This window comes from Papilio polytes, unplaced genomic scaffold (assembly GCF_000836215.1).
Source record: "Papilio polytes unplaced genomic scaffold, Ppol_1.0 DF822733.1, whole genome shotgun sequence".
NCBI lineage: Eukaryota > Metazoa > Arthropoda > Insecta > Lepidoptera > Papilionidae > Papilio > Papilio polytes.
In genome coordinates, this window is record NW_013526471.1 from 989,756 (window position 1) to 1,008,988 (window position 19,233).

The 19,233-nt window shown below is 33.1% G+C and overlaps 1 protein-coding gene across 4 annotated transcripts in view; it reads right to left on the minus strand.

Annotated features, from left to right (window-relative positions):
* Nucleotides 1-5,175: 5,175 nt before the first annotated feature.
* LOC106105749 (mucin-5AC-like) overlaps nt 5,176-19,233 on the minus strand; it is a 61,235-nt gene continuing 47,177 nt past the window's right edge. Inside the window, exons 4-17 of one of the 4 annotated variants that reach the window (XM_013286180.1) lie at nt 17,963-19,093; nt 17,638-17,760; nt 16,475-17,464; nt 16,293-16,403; nt 15,592-15,747; nt 12,441-15,056; nt 12,014-12,262; nt 10,212-11,729; nt 9,767-10,126; nt 9,472-9,661; nt 9,106-9,305; nt 8,458-8,811; nt 6,879-6,998; nt 5,176-6,321 (exon numbers count right to left, since the gene is read on the minus strand). In XM_013286180.1, the coding sequence (XP_013141634.1) occupies nt 6,241-6,321; nt 6,879-6,998; nt 8,458-8,811; nt 9,106-9,305; nt 9,472-9,661; nt 9,767-10,126; nt 10,212-11,729; nt 12,014-12,262; nt 12,441-15,056; nt 15,592-15,747; nt 16,293-16,403; nt 16,475-17,464; nt 17,638-17,760; nt 17,963-19,093 (8,199 nt within the window). In that variant the 3' untranslated portion in view covers nt 5,176-6,240. The remainder of the gene's footprint in view (nt 6,322-6,878; nt 6,999-8,457; nt 8,812-9,105; nt 9,306-9,471; nt 9,662-9,766; nt 10,127-10,211; nt 11,730-12,013; nt 12,263-12,440; nt 15,057-15,591; nt 15,748-16,292; nt 16,404-16,474; nt 17,465-17,637; nt 17,761-17,962; nt 19,094-19,233) is intronic. The other 3 variants (XM_013286181.1, XM_013286182.1, XM_013286183.1) reach the window with 3 other exon arrangements.

Here is a 19,233-nt window from a genome sequence, read left to right on the forward strand (position 1 = left end):
GATTTAAGATTATCTTAGAAGAATTTAACTTACAAATCTTTTTTTTGAACATTTAGAGAAATCAATAAAATCATGGAATTTAATAAAGCTGAACTATAAGTAAATCATGCCATATGTAGAGATGAAAAAAAAACTAGTTAAGAATTGCTTTAATCACGTATAATCTTCGGGTGCCTTCACGTGAGATAAACCGTTCTTAATTGGCTTTTGTTGATGTCTCAAGAAGGTTTATATAATTAAATAGACGAAGAGATGGAAATCTGAAAAACTGTCAATATACAGTAAGCACTACAATTCTGTAAATCTTTCTGTTTTCCAAACTAAGTACTCAGTGTAAGAAGACAAGGAAAGCCTAAACCTTTTTCCAAAAGTTCCGTTTAGTTCATTATGAAATAAAAAAACTCTATCCGGGATACCACTAGTAGTCAAGTAATGTTATGACTAACAGAAGTTGTTCTATTTATAGTAGTGTCTATGGTATATACAAATTATCCAAATCCTGTTTACAATGTTCATGACTATAGATTGGGTTTTCGTCATTACACAATACAACATGAACCTTTTTTGCTCCATACAGAGTATACTGCGTACAGAATGACGTCATCACTTATACGTGAATAATATTAATGACGTTGTACATTTAAGCAATACCATAACGCGTTGAAAATCCTGAAACATAGTTAAGTTTCTACGAAAGAGTATTAAACTATGGGAGTACGAAATTACAGTTTCCATTGCCGAAATACCTGTACAAAAACATGTTACATCTCATTCATTTCTTCATATCAAAACAAAGACAACAAATTTTCACTGAGGTTCCAGCAGTGAAAATCTAATGTTTAAAAGTTCTGAATACCAATTAATTTATGATGTACAAAATTCTAATGCAAGCTTTAAGCTCTAATTGTTTTTTATTCACCTATTCATGACCTTTATCTGATCTTTATGTTTAATAAGTCTTCCTTAATAGTTTAATTTCAAGGAAGGCGACGTTCTACGAAAATATAAACAATACAGAGCTTTTGCTTTAACACGTGTGACATTTGATATTTATATCATAACTAGCTGTTCCCGTGCGACTTCATCCAAATGAAATTATGAAAATTTTATTGTTTACATTTGTCAAATTATCAATAGCAAATGTCAAAATCACATGACATGACAATACTTGGCAATCTTGCTTCCTTGATGTTGGCAGCAACTTATGGTCTCTTTCCCACATTAGGGTTTTTATCCAAAATATTTACCCCCTATGTTTAATGGTGTGAAAATATATAGCGTAAAGCGTGACGTAAGTGTAGGGCTTTTTATTAAAAAAAGAATTATTCAAAAATATGCTGTAATTGCTGACATCTTAGGCAACAAAGAAGTGTGTGTTTACGCTTTATTATAATAGTATAGACTTAACCGTTATAAACAAATGTTATTATAAAAAATATTCAAATTTCAAGGTGTACCTGTTATACCACGAAATGTACACTGCATCGCAAAACAAACTAGACCCTACGCGTCAATTAGATTGATATAGAGATTAAAGTGACAAGTTACCTCTACTAACAATATTCAAAGTTCCTATGTTATAGATAGAAAAATGAGAAATGACGAGAAAAATGTAAAATAAAATTTTATCAATGCATTTATTAATGTGAAAATTTAGATGGATGGATGGATGTTTGTTAGAGTTTGTAGCCTAAACGGCTGAACGAATCTGGACGAAATTTGGCCATAGTCTGGAAGAATACATAGGCTACTTACTTTTTAATATCGCGGACAAATGCTTTTATTATATATTTTGGTAAATAAACTTTACATAAACTTATTTATTCATTAATCGATGTAGTAATTGGTGAAAGGACATTTACTTTACAACTCAAGGACGTCTGCAGATTTGCTCTGATACTTTCACTTCCAACCTGCTTGCAATTATTGCATTGAAATATCATAAACAGTTCATAAGTACAAAAATAAGATAACCACAGGTTAGCCACGTCCTTAGTTCTAGTCTCAGCGCCATCGTTTCCGTTCGAGTTGCAATGGTAATAAGTATTTCAATGAATTCATAAACACAGGCTGTTCGATTCTATAAATAGCGAATAAAAAATCATACTAGGAAAAGCCCAGATTATATTAAATTATGCTAAAGATTGTCATGTCCGAAGGCGTTTCGTACTAGTGTTTTTTTTGGGTTTTGACTGACGGAACTGTTGAACAACATATGTTTTCCCTCATTTCAAAAAGAACGATAGAAATGAAACTACGTTTATTTGAAGCGAAAACCCATGGTTCTTTAGTTGAAGTCTTTGCGTAAAATCTTATATTAATAATTGCTAGAATCCGTTCAGTTGAATAAATCAAGTACGTGACCGCACACGCGGATATGTTTGGGTAATTCATCGACTAACTAAACATTAATAACATACCGAGAAAATAGTTCAGATTATTATAAAAATAGTCAATAGGTTAGTAAGCTTTTTCAGCTCATTTGCAAGATTGCTAGTAATTGTTCATTAAAATAAATGACAAATACTAAAAAAAAGTAATAACGCATTAATGTCGAATTCTAATCTTATGTCAAAAACACTATTACTGACGACTTTTACTACGTTTAACCACCGCAGTTTTTAAAAATAATCGATAACAATACTGTTATGAAGTATAAGCCAACTCGAATACATCTTTATCTCTACATAGCACATATTACATACTATTTTTTTAAAAGAAATAGCTCCATTTAGAGCGGGCGATACCTTCGACTAAACTATCGCACAACTGTTGTGCGATTGTCGATTGTTTCACAGCCAATTTCAGCTTAGTTGGACAATTAAACTTCAAGTAGTGTGCGCACCTATGTAATAATAATAAAAACGCGACTAAACAGTTGTGCGATAGTTTGGTCAAGGGTGTGCACGCGCTCTTACGTGGCAGTAGATATAGTATATATATTTTGAATCTTTAATACAAACATCTTTTTAACAGGCTCGTACTACAGGCCCTTAGTGATGATTTATGCTGAGCTAGTGTAAAAAAAACATTAATTTAATGAAGGTCCAATAACTATTCTTTCATTTCTTTGATTTCCACCTTTAGTAAACTAACTACAGTTATCGCTAGGGCAAGATAAAAACGATCAAATGATTTAAAACATCATGTTGTGACATTTACTAGCTTGATTTACTACTTTTATAAAGAACTCGGAGCAAAACTAACTTGTAACTCATAAACTTGCTTTGACTAATTAGAGCGGCTTTTTTCTCAGTAAAAATAATAACATATTTCAACAGCACCATGATGGCTACTTTTAATTAGTTTATAAGACAATTGATGAATAAAACTAAACAGTAAATTTCAAGGTTAAACTTTCAATTCACAAAAAAACATACAAAAAATCTCTGATACATTTCTTCCAAAATCAATTAAACTGTTTATTAATTCCCAATACGAAACCAAAGATTTATTGTCGTTTTAATATCAAGTTATGTAGATCAAAAAAGAGATAAAATGAATAAAATATACGTAAAAACATTGACAGCTATTATGTTAACAAACGGGTTTTAATGCGATATATATTATTTCGTGATTATTTTTCGTAATTCAAATGGTAACTGCTACTTCATACATTTTAAATAGTTCCAAGCGCCTTTAAGAATAAAGAAGCAAAATTGGAAAGCGGATTCTTCAATAACATTTCATAAAGCTTAGTCAAACTTTAATGTTTCTCATAAAATCCCATAATCCTATTGACAAAGTCAAACTAAATTAACTTGGACACAGTCTATTAATAAAATTATTGGACAAATAGACAAGTAAGGACCACAAAAAAGTGTTTTTCAATCTTAAGTGGATATTGTCGCGTAGTCAAGGTCGTTTGACAAAAAACTTGTAAGAATCAAAACACGAATGAATATGAAAAATAAGTGTTTAAAAATCTGTACGTCAAATAACTAAAAGCAAGTCATTTAACCGGTACATAATATAAGGATTTTATCTAAACTTGTTTTAACTGGTTCACAGCTATTATTATCACTAGGTGTCACAGTAATTTATTTTAAAATCATTGAATCTATACCAATATCATAGGAAAGATTTGTATTTTTGAATGTATTAAAATAACTCAAAAACTATTCGGCTTCGACTCAAAAACTATTTCAAAAATTAAGCTACGCTATCAGAGAGTAACATAGGCTATGTTTTTATTATTTTTTAAATTTCACGAGGATGAAGTCGCGAGCAGCAGCTAGTTACTCTATAAGAAACACCGAGATATTTTTAACGTCCTTTTTTTGTGTGTACTAAAATAACTCAAAAACTATTCGGCTGATTTCAAAAATGATTTTATCATTAAAAAGCTACGTTATCAGTAACATAGGCTATGTTTTTATTATTTTTTTAATAATTTCACGCGGACAAAGTCGCGAGCAGCAGCTAGTTACTCTATAAGAAACACAAAGATATATTTTAAACGTTCTTTTTTTCTATATTTATTAGTATTAATTTTTAAAATAAGAACAACTGCCTATCTATAATATGTACATTTTCACAACTATAAACAAAAGTTTCCTAAGCTTTTAAAACAATTGCCTTCTTAAAAAGTTACAGCAATCTTTCAATCTGAATTAAATCGAAATCCACAATTGCTAAAACAGTTTTTAAAATTTTGATCAGAAGTAACGTAAACACTTTTTGTATTAACATCAGCAGGATCAATATTGGCTACCCCCATCCCTAAAAGGTACGGTTCCGTCTGACGAGTTCTTTTGTTTTTTTCTGGTCATTGCTCAAAGTTTCAGCACGAACTTTTGCTTCATGTAGCAAAAAGTTACTCGCTTGTTTTGCTATTAGTGATTCTATTTTTAAAAATGGCTATAAAATGGATTTACCCCATTCAAAACCTTATTGATAATATTTATTACTATGTAAAATGGTAGAAAGGTTGAACTATGCTAATGAAATGAAAGCTCAAAGCTTTCAATAAAAAAAAATATTATTATAAATTAGTTTATTTGACATTATCCAAATATATACAAAATATGTCGTTCGCACTTAAAATATATTTAAAGTTACAATATAAAGCGGTTGTCATAATTATTGGTAACTTGCTTTTTTAAATTCGAAATAATTGTCATAAAAAATTAAAACAAAAAAAAAGAAGGTTTTTTTCGACCTAATCCTTATATAGTTATTATATTTATAGTAAAGGCAGAAAAGGCTTGATTTTTTTAAATTAAAATCTTATTATGCTTTTATGGGCAAGGTTAAATACTTTAACAATTTAAAGTTCTTAACATTTTGACAGTAAATATCATCCATTTAAAGTATTTTCGAATTCAAATTTTAAGGTCGTCAACTAATTTTGTATCAAATATGACTAATTTTAACTGATACGGTAATCCTTGCACAAGAAAAAGTCACAAAGTAAAAATTCGATCATCAAAATATTATAAAACTAAATAAATAAAAGCGGCAGACAGTAAAAGCTTGAAATTAAGAACGTGCGTAAATGGCACATGGATTTAGACTTAAGTTTAATGACGTTACTTAAAACTAACACGCTTAGAATCAAGCAATGATGTAATTTGAGACACCAAAACTAAAACCTATATATACATAAGAAAATATATTTATGTCAAAGATATTTAGAAAAGAAATTATAATCGTTATCAGTATTGAACCAACACCGTTTCTAAATTTTACATAGAAAATAATTCGATATTGTCGTTGATTTTCGAAGATTTCGATAAAACAAGGCTCAAGGAATTCACAAAAGTATTGAAGACGGGAAATTATGTATCATACCTACCACCACTAAAAAGTTGAAGAAAAGCTTGACTAAGAGAACTTCCAACTAAATATACACCACGATAGAAAGTAACAGGCTAGAGTATAACATTTACTAATTAAATCTACCCTTTAAAAACACCAGAGAGAGAAAATAATATTTACATAACAAATTAAATATTTTATTTTAAATATAACTATCATCACATTCTTTGTCAGTACCTGTATTGGACAATTTGCAATTGATATTTTCATTCTATTTACACACCAATAACTTACAACTACGTTCCTATCCAGATAGTTTTATTCACAATTTTTTAACACTAGAATTTAACACCTCAATTTATCTTCCGTTTAAATAAAAGGCCGATTGATTTCAGACTATTTACATGAGCATTAAAAACACATAGTGCGTACTATACTTTCGGAAAAGTTTTGCAGTCCATTACATCAGAATGTCCCTATCTACCCGGAGCCATTTGTGTATACGTCAGTTGCCGCTTTTTGACCAGCTCTTATTACGTTTTGCACGGTCTGCGCTGCGCCCTGGAATATAAAACACATAGTATTAGGTAGAGTAGTAACTCATCATCATCTTTCTATTTATTCTACTCGCGTAGGGTCAGCGCAACAGATTTTTGTACTCCACATAACTTTATCATACGTCATCTCAGTCATCACACCCTTTTTGATGATGTCACCTTTCACGCAATCCATCTCTTTCTAGGTCTACCTCTACCGTTGTACCCTTCCACACTCATAATTGACATTCTCCTTGTAACATACGATTCATCCCTCCTCATAACATGCCGATACCATGCTAACCTTTTACTTCTTACCTTCTCTACCACTGGGGGTACTCTCAATTTTCCTCTAATATACTCATAATATTTAAGTAGTAGAACATAATACAAATATTATTTAGTAAGAGTTATTTTTTTATTTATTATGTTTTAGTTAACATTAGAATGATGAGATTAATACATTGCTGAAAATATTAAACATTAATTTGAAATCTCCTCGTCCGCTGTTCAATAGCTGCAGCTGACCCTATACACCTACTGCGTAATTGTTCACTTTCAATACAATATTATGTAATGTACCTGTATCGCTGCTCCAAGGAACTGAGAGAAAGCTCTTGTAACGTTAATGGCGGCGGAGACAAGCTGCCCCCTGCCCGGTGCTTGTTCAGCGGCGACTGCGCGCGGTGGCTCCAGAGGTATCTATTTAGTTACGTGATGTGAGTACAGTTACTTACGCTTCGTAAATGCTTAAATATAATATAATTAGATACAAATGTAAAGCGATTTTAGTGATCAAAGCGTGATAAAGAGTGCAAGTGACTATACAAGTGTAGAAACCACATGATTTGTGAAGTGAGAATTGTTAGCACGATAGTGACTTAAGATTTAGAAATTTCGAGTGAAGATGCTTTATGATTTTTATAGACCTTTATATAACCTTAGTTTGAAGAAGATTTATTTATATTACACATTTTTAAAGTAAATTACAATGTTAATTAAGAAAATCTTCGTAAACTTTTTATTATTACAAAACATACTAATATTTACTGATGTGCTTAAAATTGTGATAAAGTAGTGTAATACATTATTTTCTCACTTTACAATATTTTCTACTAAGCAACTAAATAGGTTAATAATTAAGTTTTAAGTTTAGCTTACATAATCTTATAAATTACTCACCAATGTTCATCACTCTTAATTCCTTACTAGCTAAAAATCACTGATCTACTGTTATTTACAAAAAACTACCAAAATTAAACTATAACAATTGGGATGGGGTGGTAACAACTGAAAAATAATTATAACATTTTTTTACATGGATTACAATATTTTTGTTTTTTACTACTTTCTTTGTTATATACGTCTACTTTTTACTACTTTAAGAGGTTAGTGAACTTAGTAATGGAGTTATCAGCCACTGGACAAAGGAGAAAATCAAATGGAATTAATTCTCCGAAAATACCTTTTATTTCAAATATTTGCACAACATGCAACAATTATTAAGATATCTTAAAAATGAATCATGTTTTATGTTGACTAAATAAAATTTAAAATACATATGAAGTGTTAATGCTTTTCAATAACTTAATGTGTGGATTTTTTACAATTTCACACAAGATAGGACAATTTTTGATATCACATATGAAAAGGTTAGCGCCATACAATTTCTATATACATTTTATTTACATTTTTAATTAGTAATACCTTGCAAATTGTGATATATTATACATAAGGAAAACTTTATTTACACAGGCCAAATTATTTATATATAATACACAATATTCAAAATTATACTAAACTAACCTACTTATAATAAATAGTTTTTACTTGTTATTTTCTGTTACAAGCAACGAAATAGAATGCAATACAAATACATATACGAAATAAAATATGTATTGTAATTTATTTTTTTAAGTATTCTGTTAATAATGAAATTAAGCAATAATTTTTGCCTATGTATAGGAATTAATAAATCCATACAAAGTATTATAACGATAACTTTAACTAATTAGGATGGATTGATGAAGTAAATTTTTATATAAAAGTAAAAAAAATATTTGTTTATTCCTATTTGTGAATTGTATTTTATCTAACACCAAAAATATCCATCACCTTATCCCCACTCACATAATTTAAGTAAAAGAGAGGAGAAACCCACTCGATTGGACGCCGGTCTATCGTCAGCGTTTCCCACAAATGGTCCGGAGCCAAACCAGTTGGCTCTCGAAGGAGCCGGCGTCGCAGCCGCTGTGGGACGGGGCGCAGGCGCGGGCGCGTGTGAGGGGGCAGGCCGCCTGCTACTCGTCCTGGGGCCCCCCGAGCTCGTCGCGCCCCCTGCACTACCTGCACCCCCGGCGCCACCGGTGCCCGGCGCCGTGTCCCTCCACTGCTGCCAGAGCCAAGCCAGGCCATCCAGGATAGGCCGGCGCGGCGCCGGCGGCGGCGGAGGCGGCGGAGGAGGTGTCGTCGTCCGCCTGGCCTTCGGCGTCACTACCACTTGGTTCAGTAAAGCCTACAGAGGTTATAGTTAGGTCTAAAATATGTTCCTAGTCACATGTAAATGAACGCAAAAGTCAATGATAAATTATCAAAACTGTTAAAAAGACGACGAAGCCAAGACATAGAAGAACACAGACAGAACAATGGTATGGGAGAAGATAAATGAGACATTTAAAGAATTAAATGATAAGTGTTACAATGAGTTTGGTTAAAATTTACCTTATGATGTTTAAATCCAATGTTTTTACCCGTTTACTTTTATATAGCGAAAAGAAAGTGTTATTAGAAAAGAAAAGAAAAAACTAACAGCGAGTCGAACTTGTTCATCCAAAGAACTTGCCGTGGTTGGACCGAATCCTTGCTCTTTAAGTAACGCTGCGAGGAGAGCGTCGTTGCTGTTTCCAAATTCGGTACTCAGGGAGACAGATGATTTTGTCGCTTCCGATACCATAGCTGTGGGTTTTGCTTTTTGGATTAACTTTTTAAGAGCTTCATCGGAAGATTGACCTAGTACAGTAAAAGTAAAAAAATCTTTAAAAATCATCCAGATTTGTACTGCTTCAAGAGGAGGAAAGAAAGTTACACCTACATGCTTTAAACCAACCTTTTATAAAACCCTTTGATATCTTTCCTAACGTTTTGTTTGACATTATTAATTTAAATAAAGAGTTACCTGTGATGGCAATTTTATTCCTTTGGGTTGTTGTCTCTTGTGCGTCTTTTAACTTTATTAAAGTTTGTAATAATTGCGTATCGTCTTGAACATTTTTTAATTCATCTTTCACAGCAATTTTTACTCCAAATGGTTTTGTTGTTGTTTGTGACGAAGTGATCACGGCAGCTTGATTATTCTTATTAGGCTTCTGCGTCAAAGAATCAAAAGGTTCATTTAATGGAGATGGTGAGGCAAGGAGGTTTGCTAGTAAATTTAAGTCCTCTTCAACAACAGAAGAAAATTTGGGACTTACATTTACACTTGGTAACGTTGGTATGTTGAACTTCGATGGATCTTGTCCTGTTGCCTTTAATAGTGCTTGTAAAAGTTTCGTATCCTCTTCAAATTGTTTGATATCATCTTCAATAGACGGAGTACTTTGCGTGGAGACTGGAGGAATATATTCAGTTGTTGTAGTCATTCTAGTAGTGGTGGTCGTTGGTCTTGTTGTTGTGCGAATAGGGTTGACAACATTTGGGGTAATATTTCCAGCAGGAGTCTTTTGAGTTCCAGTTTGTAATTCGTTCAAACTTCTTTCTACAGCCAGAGCAATGACACGGTTTGCAAGGTCTGCTTCCGGGTCATCGTTATTATTAGTATTTAGAACCGTTTTCTGAAAATATATATATGTCATGTTATGAATGTAATGAATATTTAGTTAAAATTATGGTTGATGGAAAATATTTCATTTATCTTACCAGATTATTTAGAAATGCTAAATCTTCCTCCACGGAAAATGTTGATGTACTTGGTTGTTCAGTAGTGAATTGCACTAAGCTTGGAGCTCGTCTGGCGCTTATAGTTGAAAATATTTCAGGAGGTGTCGTACTTGTTAATCTTCTCTGGACGGGTCGATATGTGGTTGAGATGCCAATGTCTTCTTTTACAGTACTTTGTTGTTCCTGTAAAGTAGTTAATGTAGAACTAGTTTGCGTGGATTCAGTCTGCGTGGTAGTTTTTTCTGTTGGTTGAATTGTAGTGTAGACTGGACGAATATTCATTGGAGTTGTAGGATTAGATTCAATAGATGTTGTCAGAGGATTGGAAGCAATTCGCACATTAGATGTTATCCCAGATATAATTGGCAAATTGAGTGTATCAACAGTTTGGCCGGTGGCCTGTAATAATGCTTGCAGTAATTGAGTGTCTTCTTTGATTTTCTTTAAATCTTCGTCAATAGAAACTGTTGATTGTACTGCAGTAGTTGTCGTTGATAACGGAGGTGCCGGAGTAGTAGTTGTAGTCATAGTAGTGGTTATAGGTTTAACTGTTGTTGTTAGCGCTAAAGTTGGTTTTACATCATCGATACTTGGAAAAAAATCTGTTGGATTTCGACCAGTAGCTTTTAAAAGTGCTTTTAAAAATTTCGTGTCTTCCTCGAATTGACGAATTTCGTCTTCTATTGAGCGGACAGTTGTAGTTTGTGGGGACTTTGCTTTATCTTGTACGTTAACCTTAGCGCCTGATAGCAATGCTTGTAACATTTTCATTTGATCGATCTCGTGAGACGATGACGATTTAGTATTTGTTGATAAAATTGATTGAAGTGTTAAAAGTAAATTTGCATTTTCTTGATTTTTGTTACTGTTGCTTTGTACATCAGCTGATTTTACAGCGTTTTGAGTTGACTGAACTGTGGTAGTTTTCGTCATTTCTGTTGTTTCAAAAATAGAATTATTTGGCACGGGTGCCGACTCAGTGGTGCTTGGAAAATTAGTTGTAAACATATTTGTGGTTGTCAGCATTTCTGGTATAAATCTTGTCGTGGTAGGTGCCGATGTAGTTATTACATTTTTCACTGTTACTGTGTTTGAATTTTCTACAGTATTAAAAGTGGTTATTCTTAAATTGGATGTTGTACTGTCCGTGGTTGGTTGAACTATTGTTGGATTGGTTGTGACAACTGTCATGATTGACTGTACGTTATTATCTGCAAGGGTCACTCCATTAGGGGTTCCAACAGTCGGCTGAGCGGTTGTCGGTTCATCGGTATTTTTTAAGCGTGTCTGAATTCCTGGTGTAGTAATTTCAGCTATTGTTATTGGAGTCACGATCTGAACTTCTTTTTCACTATTTGTTTTCAAGGGTGCTTTAGTTGAAGCAATTTTAAAGACGTTAGTTTCTTGTGGAGGAACAGTAACTTCGTCAATGGGTATGAATTTAAAAACAGTGTTTCCTTGGCCATCGTTAGGTTTTTCTGTTCGTATTTGTTTAGTCTGCAAGTCATGACAAATAATATTAATTAAATATCAAATTTTGAAATAAGATCTATTAAAATACCCATACGTTCAATATTATTAAATATAACTAATCCTTCACCACTTACCTTCATTAAATAACATTAAAAATATAAAATTATGATTCGTCATGCATGAAGTTACAAGTAGTATATTTTTATTTTTATATCCTTTACACTCTAACTACCTTTAAAAAAATTATGACAATCAGCAAGGATATGAAAAATTATGTGACAACTACATGACTTATTTAATTATTATACCTCCGGATCGATATCCAGTGTTAATATTCTTGGTTCAGGAGTAGAGCTTTTCATTGATGATTTAACCATTTCCTCTTTAGTGGCTGAAGATAAACTATTAAGCAGAATCTCATGAATAGAAGGTAGCATTGTAGTAGTGCGTAAGTTCAAAACATGCGAGGCAGTGCTTTTTTCAGCAGACGGCTTAATAGTGGCAGTAGTTATGCCAAAGGAACTGCTATCTTTTAAATTAAGTGCCGATGAAGGTATCTGCAATTACGAAATATATGTTACGCCTTGCTATGTTAAATGTTTTAAAGCGTCAAGGTGCAACATACAGACAGTGTTTTGCCTATTATCAGTAAAAGCTTAAAATGCCTTATTAAACCCTCGAAAAATACCAAAGCCCCAAGCGTTGCTTTCAAGCTAAACAATTTAAGAACAATACCATTATTTGCTGGTTATTTACAGTGTCGGTGGTTAATCGGTTTTCCGTTTCGTTATTTGTGTCGGTGGATGTCACAATATTAGTGGATACTCGGATGGGGTTAGACTGCGGTCTGACAATGGCCGGATTATTATGGATGGGGCTGTATGGATTTCTTAGACTCCATGGACTGATTGGTAGTACGTCAATTTTTTGCATGATACGTGGTACTCTAGTTCCATTTGGAAATTTGCGTATTACTGTGTTATTTGGCAGCACACCATATATAATGTACGGACTTGCCTCCGTTAACGTTTCCAGTACATTATCATTAGGATCTTTACGTACTACCGTATTATTAGGCAGTATTCCAAATATTACATAATCTTTTTTCGGAATGATTGGCTGACTGGCAACGTTCATTTGCGAGGTGACAGTTATTTCATCATTTGATTTAGTTTCATTTAATATTGTAAGAGTGGTGGTTTCGATACCTGCTTGCGTCGTTGTCTCTAAAATACTTTCAGTTGTTATACTTGTTTCTGTTGTCGTTTCTATATTTAAATTAGGTGTTGTTATATCAGCTTTGACCTGATCAACTGTTTCTGTAGTTGAAATTATATTCTCTTTTTCTTCTTCAGTATTTGTTGTTCCTCTTACTGTGGTTTGGTCGATAAAGTTAGCATTTGTACGTAGTAAAATATCAACAATTTCATTCGTAATTGTAGTAGTAATTACTTCAGTAACATCAGATACCGGATCCACTTCAGTAGAGTCAGGAATAGCAGTTGATAAATTATCATTAACAATGGTCGTAGAAGGAGATATAATGTCAGCTTTTATGCGATTATTTAGGAAATCGACTGTTTCAGATAACTCAGATGGTATATTAGAAGTAGCTGAAGTAGGAGTAGTAACTACAAAGTCAGTCGTAATCTCGATACTCGGATTATTAGACAAAGTTGTAGAGTCCATTGTATTTATTATCTCAGTCAATCTATTAGAAAGGGTAACATTATTAGATTGGTTAAATACCTCAGTCAATGGTCCGTTTGCTATTTCATCATTATGTTCCCTTATTAGTTGTTCGATCATTTTTAAAACGCGAGCTTTTTTGGAAAGAACCCATAATTGGAAACGGGATATTTGGCTGGGGTCATCAATGTCAGTGTTGTCAAAGTTCGCGGTCCCAAAACGATTGTCTAATTTATTCATTGAAGTTAAATTATTGTTATCGTTTATACGGACGGACGGATTAGAGTCGTCAATATTTAAGTTTGTGAATAATGAAACGGGCAAAGGTGCATTAGTGGGATCTATAGTTGGACTTTTCACAGTGTCTACGCTTATATTATCTACATTTGCAGTGCTCGTTTCTAAGCTAGACAAAGTAGCTGTATCTAATATTTCAATATTGGTTGGTAATTGATTAGTAGGTGTAGTCGTTACAGTTGTTGAAGATAAATCTAGAGTTGGCATTGAATTAGTATTACTAGTTTGGGTTGTAGTTACGATATCAGCTACTTTTGCCTCGCTTTCTGATAAAGGCAAAACGGTGCTAAAAACGGAATCACTTATGCTATTTACACTATTATTTATAATAGCGTCACTAATTGGGGAATCAGTGGTACTTTGTGCAATATTTACATTCATATCCTGTACATTTTGAAGGAAATTTTTACTGTCAATATTAATCTTTTCGTTAGTATTAATAGCAACATTATTTATATCTATATTCTCAGTATCTCTGATATCCTCCAAACTGTAAGGTGTAGTATTAGGAACATTATCAAGATCATTAAGGGAAGGATCTTTATTTACAACTCGGGGAATAAGTGTTTTTAACAATTTTGCCATATCAACGGATAATCTAGATCTACTTTCTTCATCTAAATTTCCAATTATATCTTTTATGTTATTCGATAACATGCTTGTTAGTTCTGACGACACTAAATTGTTATTAGATAGTATAAGATCGGACACAGTATTGTATACCATTTTTGTATTTTCTGTCGTACTCCAATTTGTTGTAGGTTCAGATGAAGTCATTGGTACGTCTGTCGGCCGTTCAGTATCTGAATACAAAACTTTAATGGCAAAAGGTCTCCTTGCCGAAATAGGAGTAGTTGGAGTGGGAGTAAGGGTAGTTTGGGGGTTATTCGTGGACATTGTATTTTCCTCGATATTTAGTGACGGTGAAACACTTTCCTCTACCGACAAGCGGTTAAGCACAGTAGGTGTAGTCTGATCAGTGTTTTGTACAGTAGTTATTGTGGTCAAACTTTCAGTTGACGTAGATGTGCCCTGACTCGACAAGTCGCTGACACTATTTACATTATTGTTACTACTCACGCTATTGAGTGTTTGTTTAACAACACTATCAGTAAATGTTTGTTGCGGTACGTCTGTTGTTGTAGATATTTGTATTCTAGGTGTAGACGTAAGAATTTCAGCCAAAGCATCAAAGATAGATACAGTAACTGATGGTGAGTGATTTGAGGCTTCTACGTTCATGACATGTGATGGCTTTTCTAAACTCTCAGAAAGTCTTAAATCTGCTGAAGACAATGCACTTCGTGTTTGAGTAAAAGAGATAGCGTTCATGTCTGGACCTAAAAGAATTTCTTCACCCACTTCCTGAAATAAGAAGATATCTCACCCATAAAAAAAGAAAGTAAGTAAAGTGTTTGAAATATTAGGCGAAAATTCATGTGAGGTATACCCAAAGGTTTTAAGTGAAAACACGTGCAATACCAAAGCCTCTTTATTACTTTTGGTAGGAAAGATTATACAAAAACGAAATAAGACATACATAAAAACCTTATCCTAAAGTCAATTACTTAATGAGTTAAATATGGCGTAACGGAATTAAAAAGCTTAAAATGAATGATAACTGTAACAAAATCAAATTTTTCATTGACATGCAATATCTAATAATCCCTAAAAAGTTTTCATTAAAATTATGAGACTTGTGCAGACATTTTAAGGCATAAAAAGAATACGTTTATGATATTATTTTGTACGCGAGTTTGCAGACTCAGTTCGTGTTAAGTTAAAAAGTGCAGTTGGATTTTAAACAAGCACCTCTTCAATATAAATTATAGAGAATACAGATGTTGAAATCTTTAGTGAAGACGTTAGTATTTGTTAAGATCTAAATGATTCCATTAACCAGTTCAGATGATTGATGAGTGAATGACATCGTAGTAGCGTTCTGTCTTGATAAGAATTCTGTTGTATCATCATTAAAATCATTGCCATCGACCCACTTCGGCTGCCTTATAGACTTTGTCAGTTGATGATCAGTCACGAAGAATTTCAGCCATGCCTTTAGTAATGAAAATTTTCTAATTACTTATGACAACAAAAATTACGCGAACAAAACACCGAAAGATTGAAATTTTAGCATTTAAATATCTTTCATGAAGTAACGTATTTGGTTTTTGAATTTTTAAAGCTTCCTAAATACAATACATTTTACCTATCGTCGTAAGTAAAATAAATTTATACATTTTACTCTACAGTAGTAACGTAACATTTCACACAAAGTTACTAGTAATTATTAATTTAATGCAACAATTCTTTCATGAGCAAATTTATCTGAAGATGTACGAGTACTTTTTAAAACTAATAACTAAATATTGTAGCATGAAATATATGACAAGTTAATTGAGTTTAAGGTTATTTAGTTTGATGATATGATCCTAAGCAAATATTCAAGTATATAAAATACCAGTTTTACGGCCAATTTCATAAAGGGGCTTTGTCGTTCATAGAGTTCTATTTCTGTAAATAGACTATGTAAATTGTGTTAATTTTATTGTAATTTGGATGTTTTTATATTAAATATGTAATTGTTGTGATTTTACTTACAGTTGTTGTTGTGACTGTCGGTACTGTGGGTTTGTAAAACGTTTTATCAAGATTTGAGGCTCTGTATTTCGAACTAAATCTGCTTTTTGGTTTTTCAGGATCGGAAGTTATCTGTAAATGTTGTATGATGGCAATAGCGAGTACAGTTTATCATTGTGTATGTTGATAAAGATGATACTTACGCCATTCGTAGAAGCTTCAGTTGTTTTCGAGAATGTATCACTATATTTGCGTAATGTACGTTCTTTTGATTTTGATACAGGATTAACTGTTGAAGATTCTACTCTTTCTTTAGATTTAAAAATTTTACGCGTATACTTTCTTGTTTGTATATTTCTTATTGCAGGCGTTGCAGCAGTGACTACATATTCATTGTTTTGCCGTTCATTCCCCAGACTCTGGTCTTTGTAATTTGCGTGATATTTTTGTGTAGTTGGGAAAACATTTATCACAGGCATGTTTTCAGACTCCTCGGCATTAGTTATTAAATCATTTTCCACGTTATTTTCCTGCGATTCTTTGCTACTTACTGCTAACAAAAACTCATCTTTAGCATCGCTCTTAATTTCCTCAGCCACAGTTTTGGTTGGTTTATTTAACATAGTATATATTAAAGGCATTTCAGCAGTATTTTCCTTTTTCTTGTCAGCTTTAAAAGGATCATTTATGTTATCATTAACAGACTCCGTCGTTGTTTTAATATTGTTTCTTAGACGTGAATAATAAGACGTTCTTGGCAATTTCACACTGTTATTTAAGACGCTGGTCCTCAAATTATTGCTATTATTATCACTAGTTACGGCGTCTGCAGGTTTGTTGTTATTGTTTCCGATTTTTTTTCTTGAATAAAGCGGTCGCGATGCTGTTTGTGGTGATTGCCCAGATTCAAATCTTTTAAATTTCCTAGGACCTTCAGACGATTTTATTTCTGCTGGGCTTGATGTTGTTGTTCTTAATTTTCTAGTGAATTTGTAAGAACTTTTTACCGAATTGGGAGAACTAGTAGTAGTAGTTTTTACATTGTCTGCTTTCAACGTTCGTGCTCTTGAAGAATACGATCCTCGCAATTTATATTCTTGAGATTTTAGTTTGGGAGAATCCAAAGTCGATTCACTTGGTTTATCATCTCCATTCTTTACATCATTTTCAGTTGCGTTTAACTTACTGCGAAGCTGAAATGTTTACATTTGTAAAATCAGATTTTTTTTATTTAATTACGTTAATGGGTATCGACGCCATATAGAACACATGAAGATAATAAAGTACCGTGATAACGAACAACGTATGAGAACACTTTATAAGTAGCTTATGCTAAAGATTTATTTGATTGATACGATTGGTTTACCCGTGTAATATTGTTTGATTCAAGACTCGTGTTGGAAGGCAGTGAGGGTTTTGTGTTAGTGTTGATAGCTGTATGTGTTGCTTTCACTGATAAACTCTCGCTGGGTGGAGAGCTCACTTGTGTCTGAAATTGTAAATAAGTTGTCTATAAAATATTGAGCTAAATGGTGACAATAAAAGAACATGTTGTTAATAACTTACAGAAGCCAACTTTCGAATATTTAAGGGTTTATGAGGATAATAAACAAAGTGAATGTTTAAGTCCATTATATTTTCATAGAATATTCATAAACAAAATTTACATTTCGTTAGTAATAACTACTCACCGAAGCATTCTTAGCTTGAATTAAAGCTTTAAAACTTGCTGGATAGTTATCATCGTCTCCAATCTCATCTGAAGTTTTCACTTTAGGAAGTGCTGTCCCGTTTTCATTTCCTCTTGATAATGGTCGACGAACAACTCTCATAGACTTAACTGCCGCTGACTTTGAAGAGTTACGTTCTATATTTCTCTGGACTTTTCGTTCACTTGGAGCTAATGTTGTTGTCCTACTTTCAGGTTGCTTTTGTTGTTTTCTTGAAGTTTTTATGATTTCATTAGAAGTTGTGATCCCCTCACCGGTAAGATTTGTATCAGTTTCTGTTAAACGTGTCCTATATCTTAACTTACGTGATTTTCTTGCATCTTCAGATGATCTTTCCTCAGTCAGATTATTTTCTGATATGCTTAATACATTAGTTGCACCAGAACTTGCCATATCATCCAATTTAATGTTTGATTTTGTACTAACGCGTCCGCGTGTTCTAGCAGGTTTTGCGCTTGTTGGTGTTTCTACTTCTATACTTCTAGCTGTTGTACTTCTCCTTTTAAATTGAACAGTAGTAATGTCTTCTTCTTTTGGAACCGTTCTTGTAAAATCATCGAAAGTAGAAGCTGTGATTTCACTTTTAAATTCATCAACAGTTGGTGAAGACAGAATAGTAGAAGCTTCTGTGGTCGTTGTCTGAGCTCGTCTACTTACATCTCTTCTGATATCATTTGCAACCGATGAAGATGGTGGTAAAGGTGACACTGTGGTGGTAGTAATCTGTGCTCTTCTATTACTTTGTCGTGCTTTATTGTTTACAGAACTGTCTCTACTTGGAAAGGTTGTTACGGAGTTTTGGCTTTCTAAAGGTCGGGTTCGTATGCGATTAGTTCTTCTAGAATCAAATCGGTCATTCCTTCCGTTTTCTGTCGGAGATTGTTCTGAGACGACATTTGAAGTTAAAGACTCTGTTATTCTATTTCTGGATTTTGATCTGGTAATATCTCTGGGTGCGGGTGAAGCTGTTTCCTCGCGTCTTCGATAGCTCCTCGACCGGAAGGTAGGCTGAGCATCATCAATCTTCTCCGTACTCGTTGAGCCTCTCGAGTCGAAGTTTGAAAGTCTTCTGCTATTTCGAACCCCTTCCACCTGAAATTACAAAAAAAAAAATTTGAGTAGGTCGTTTTACAACTTTACGCTGATTTTTGACCGACTTCCCAAAAGAAGGAGGTATTCAATTCGTCGGTATATTTTATTTTTTTTTTTTTTTTTTTTTTTTTTTTTTTTTT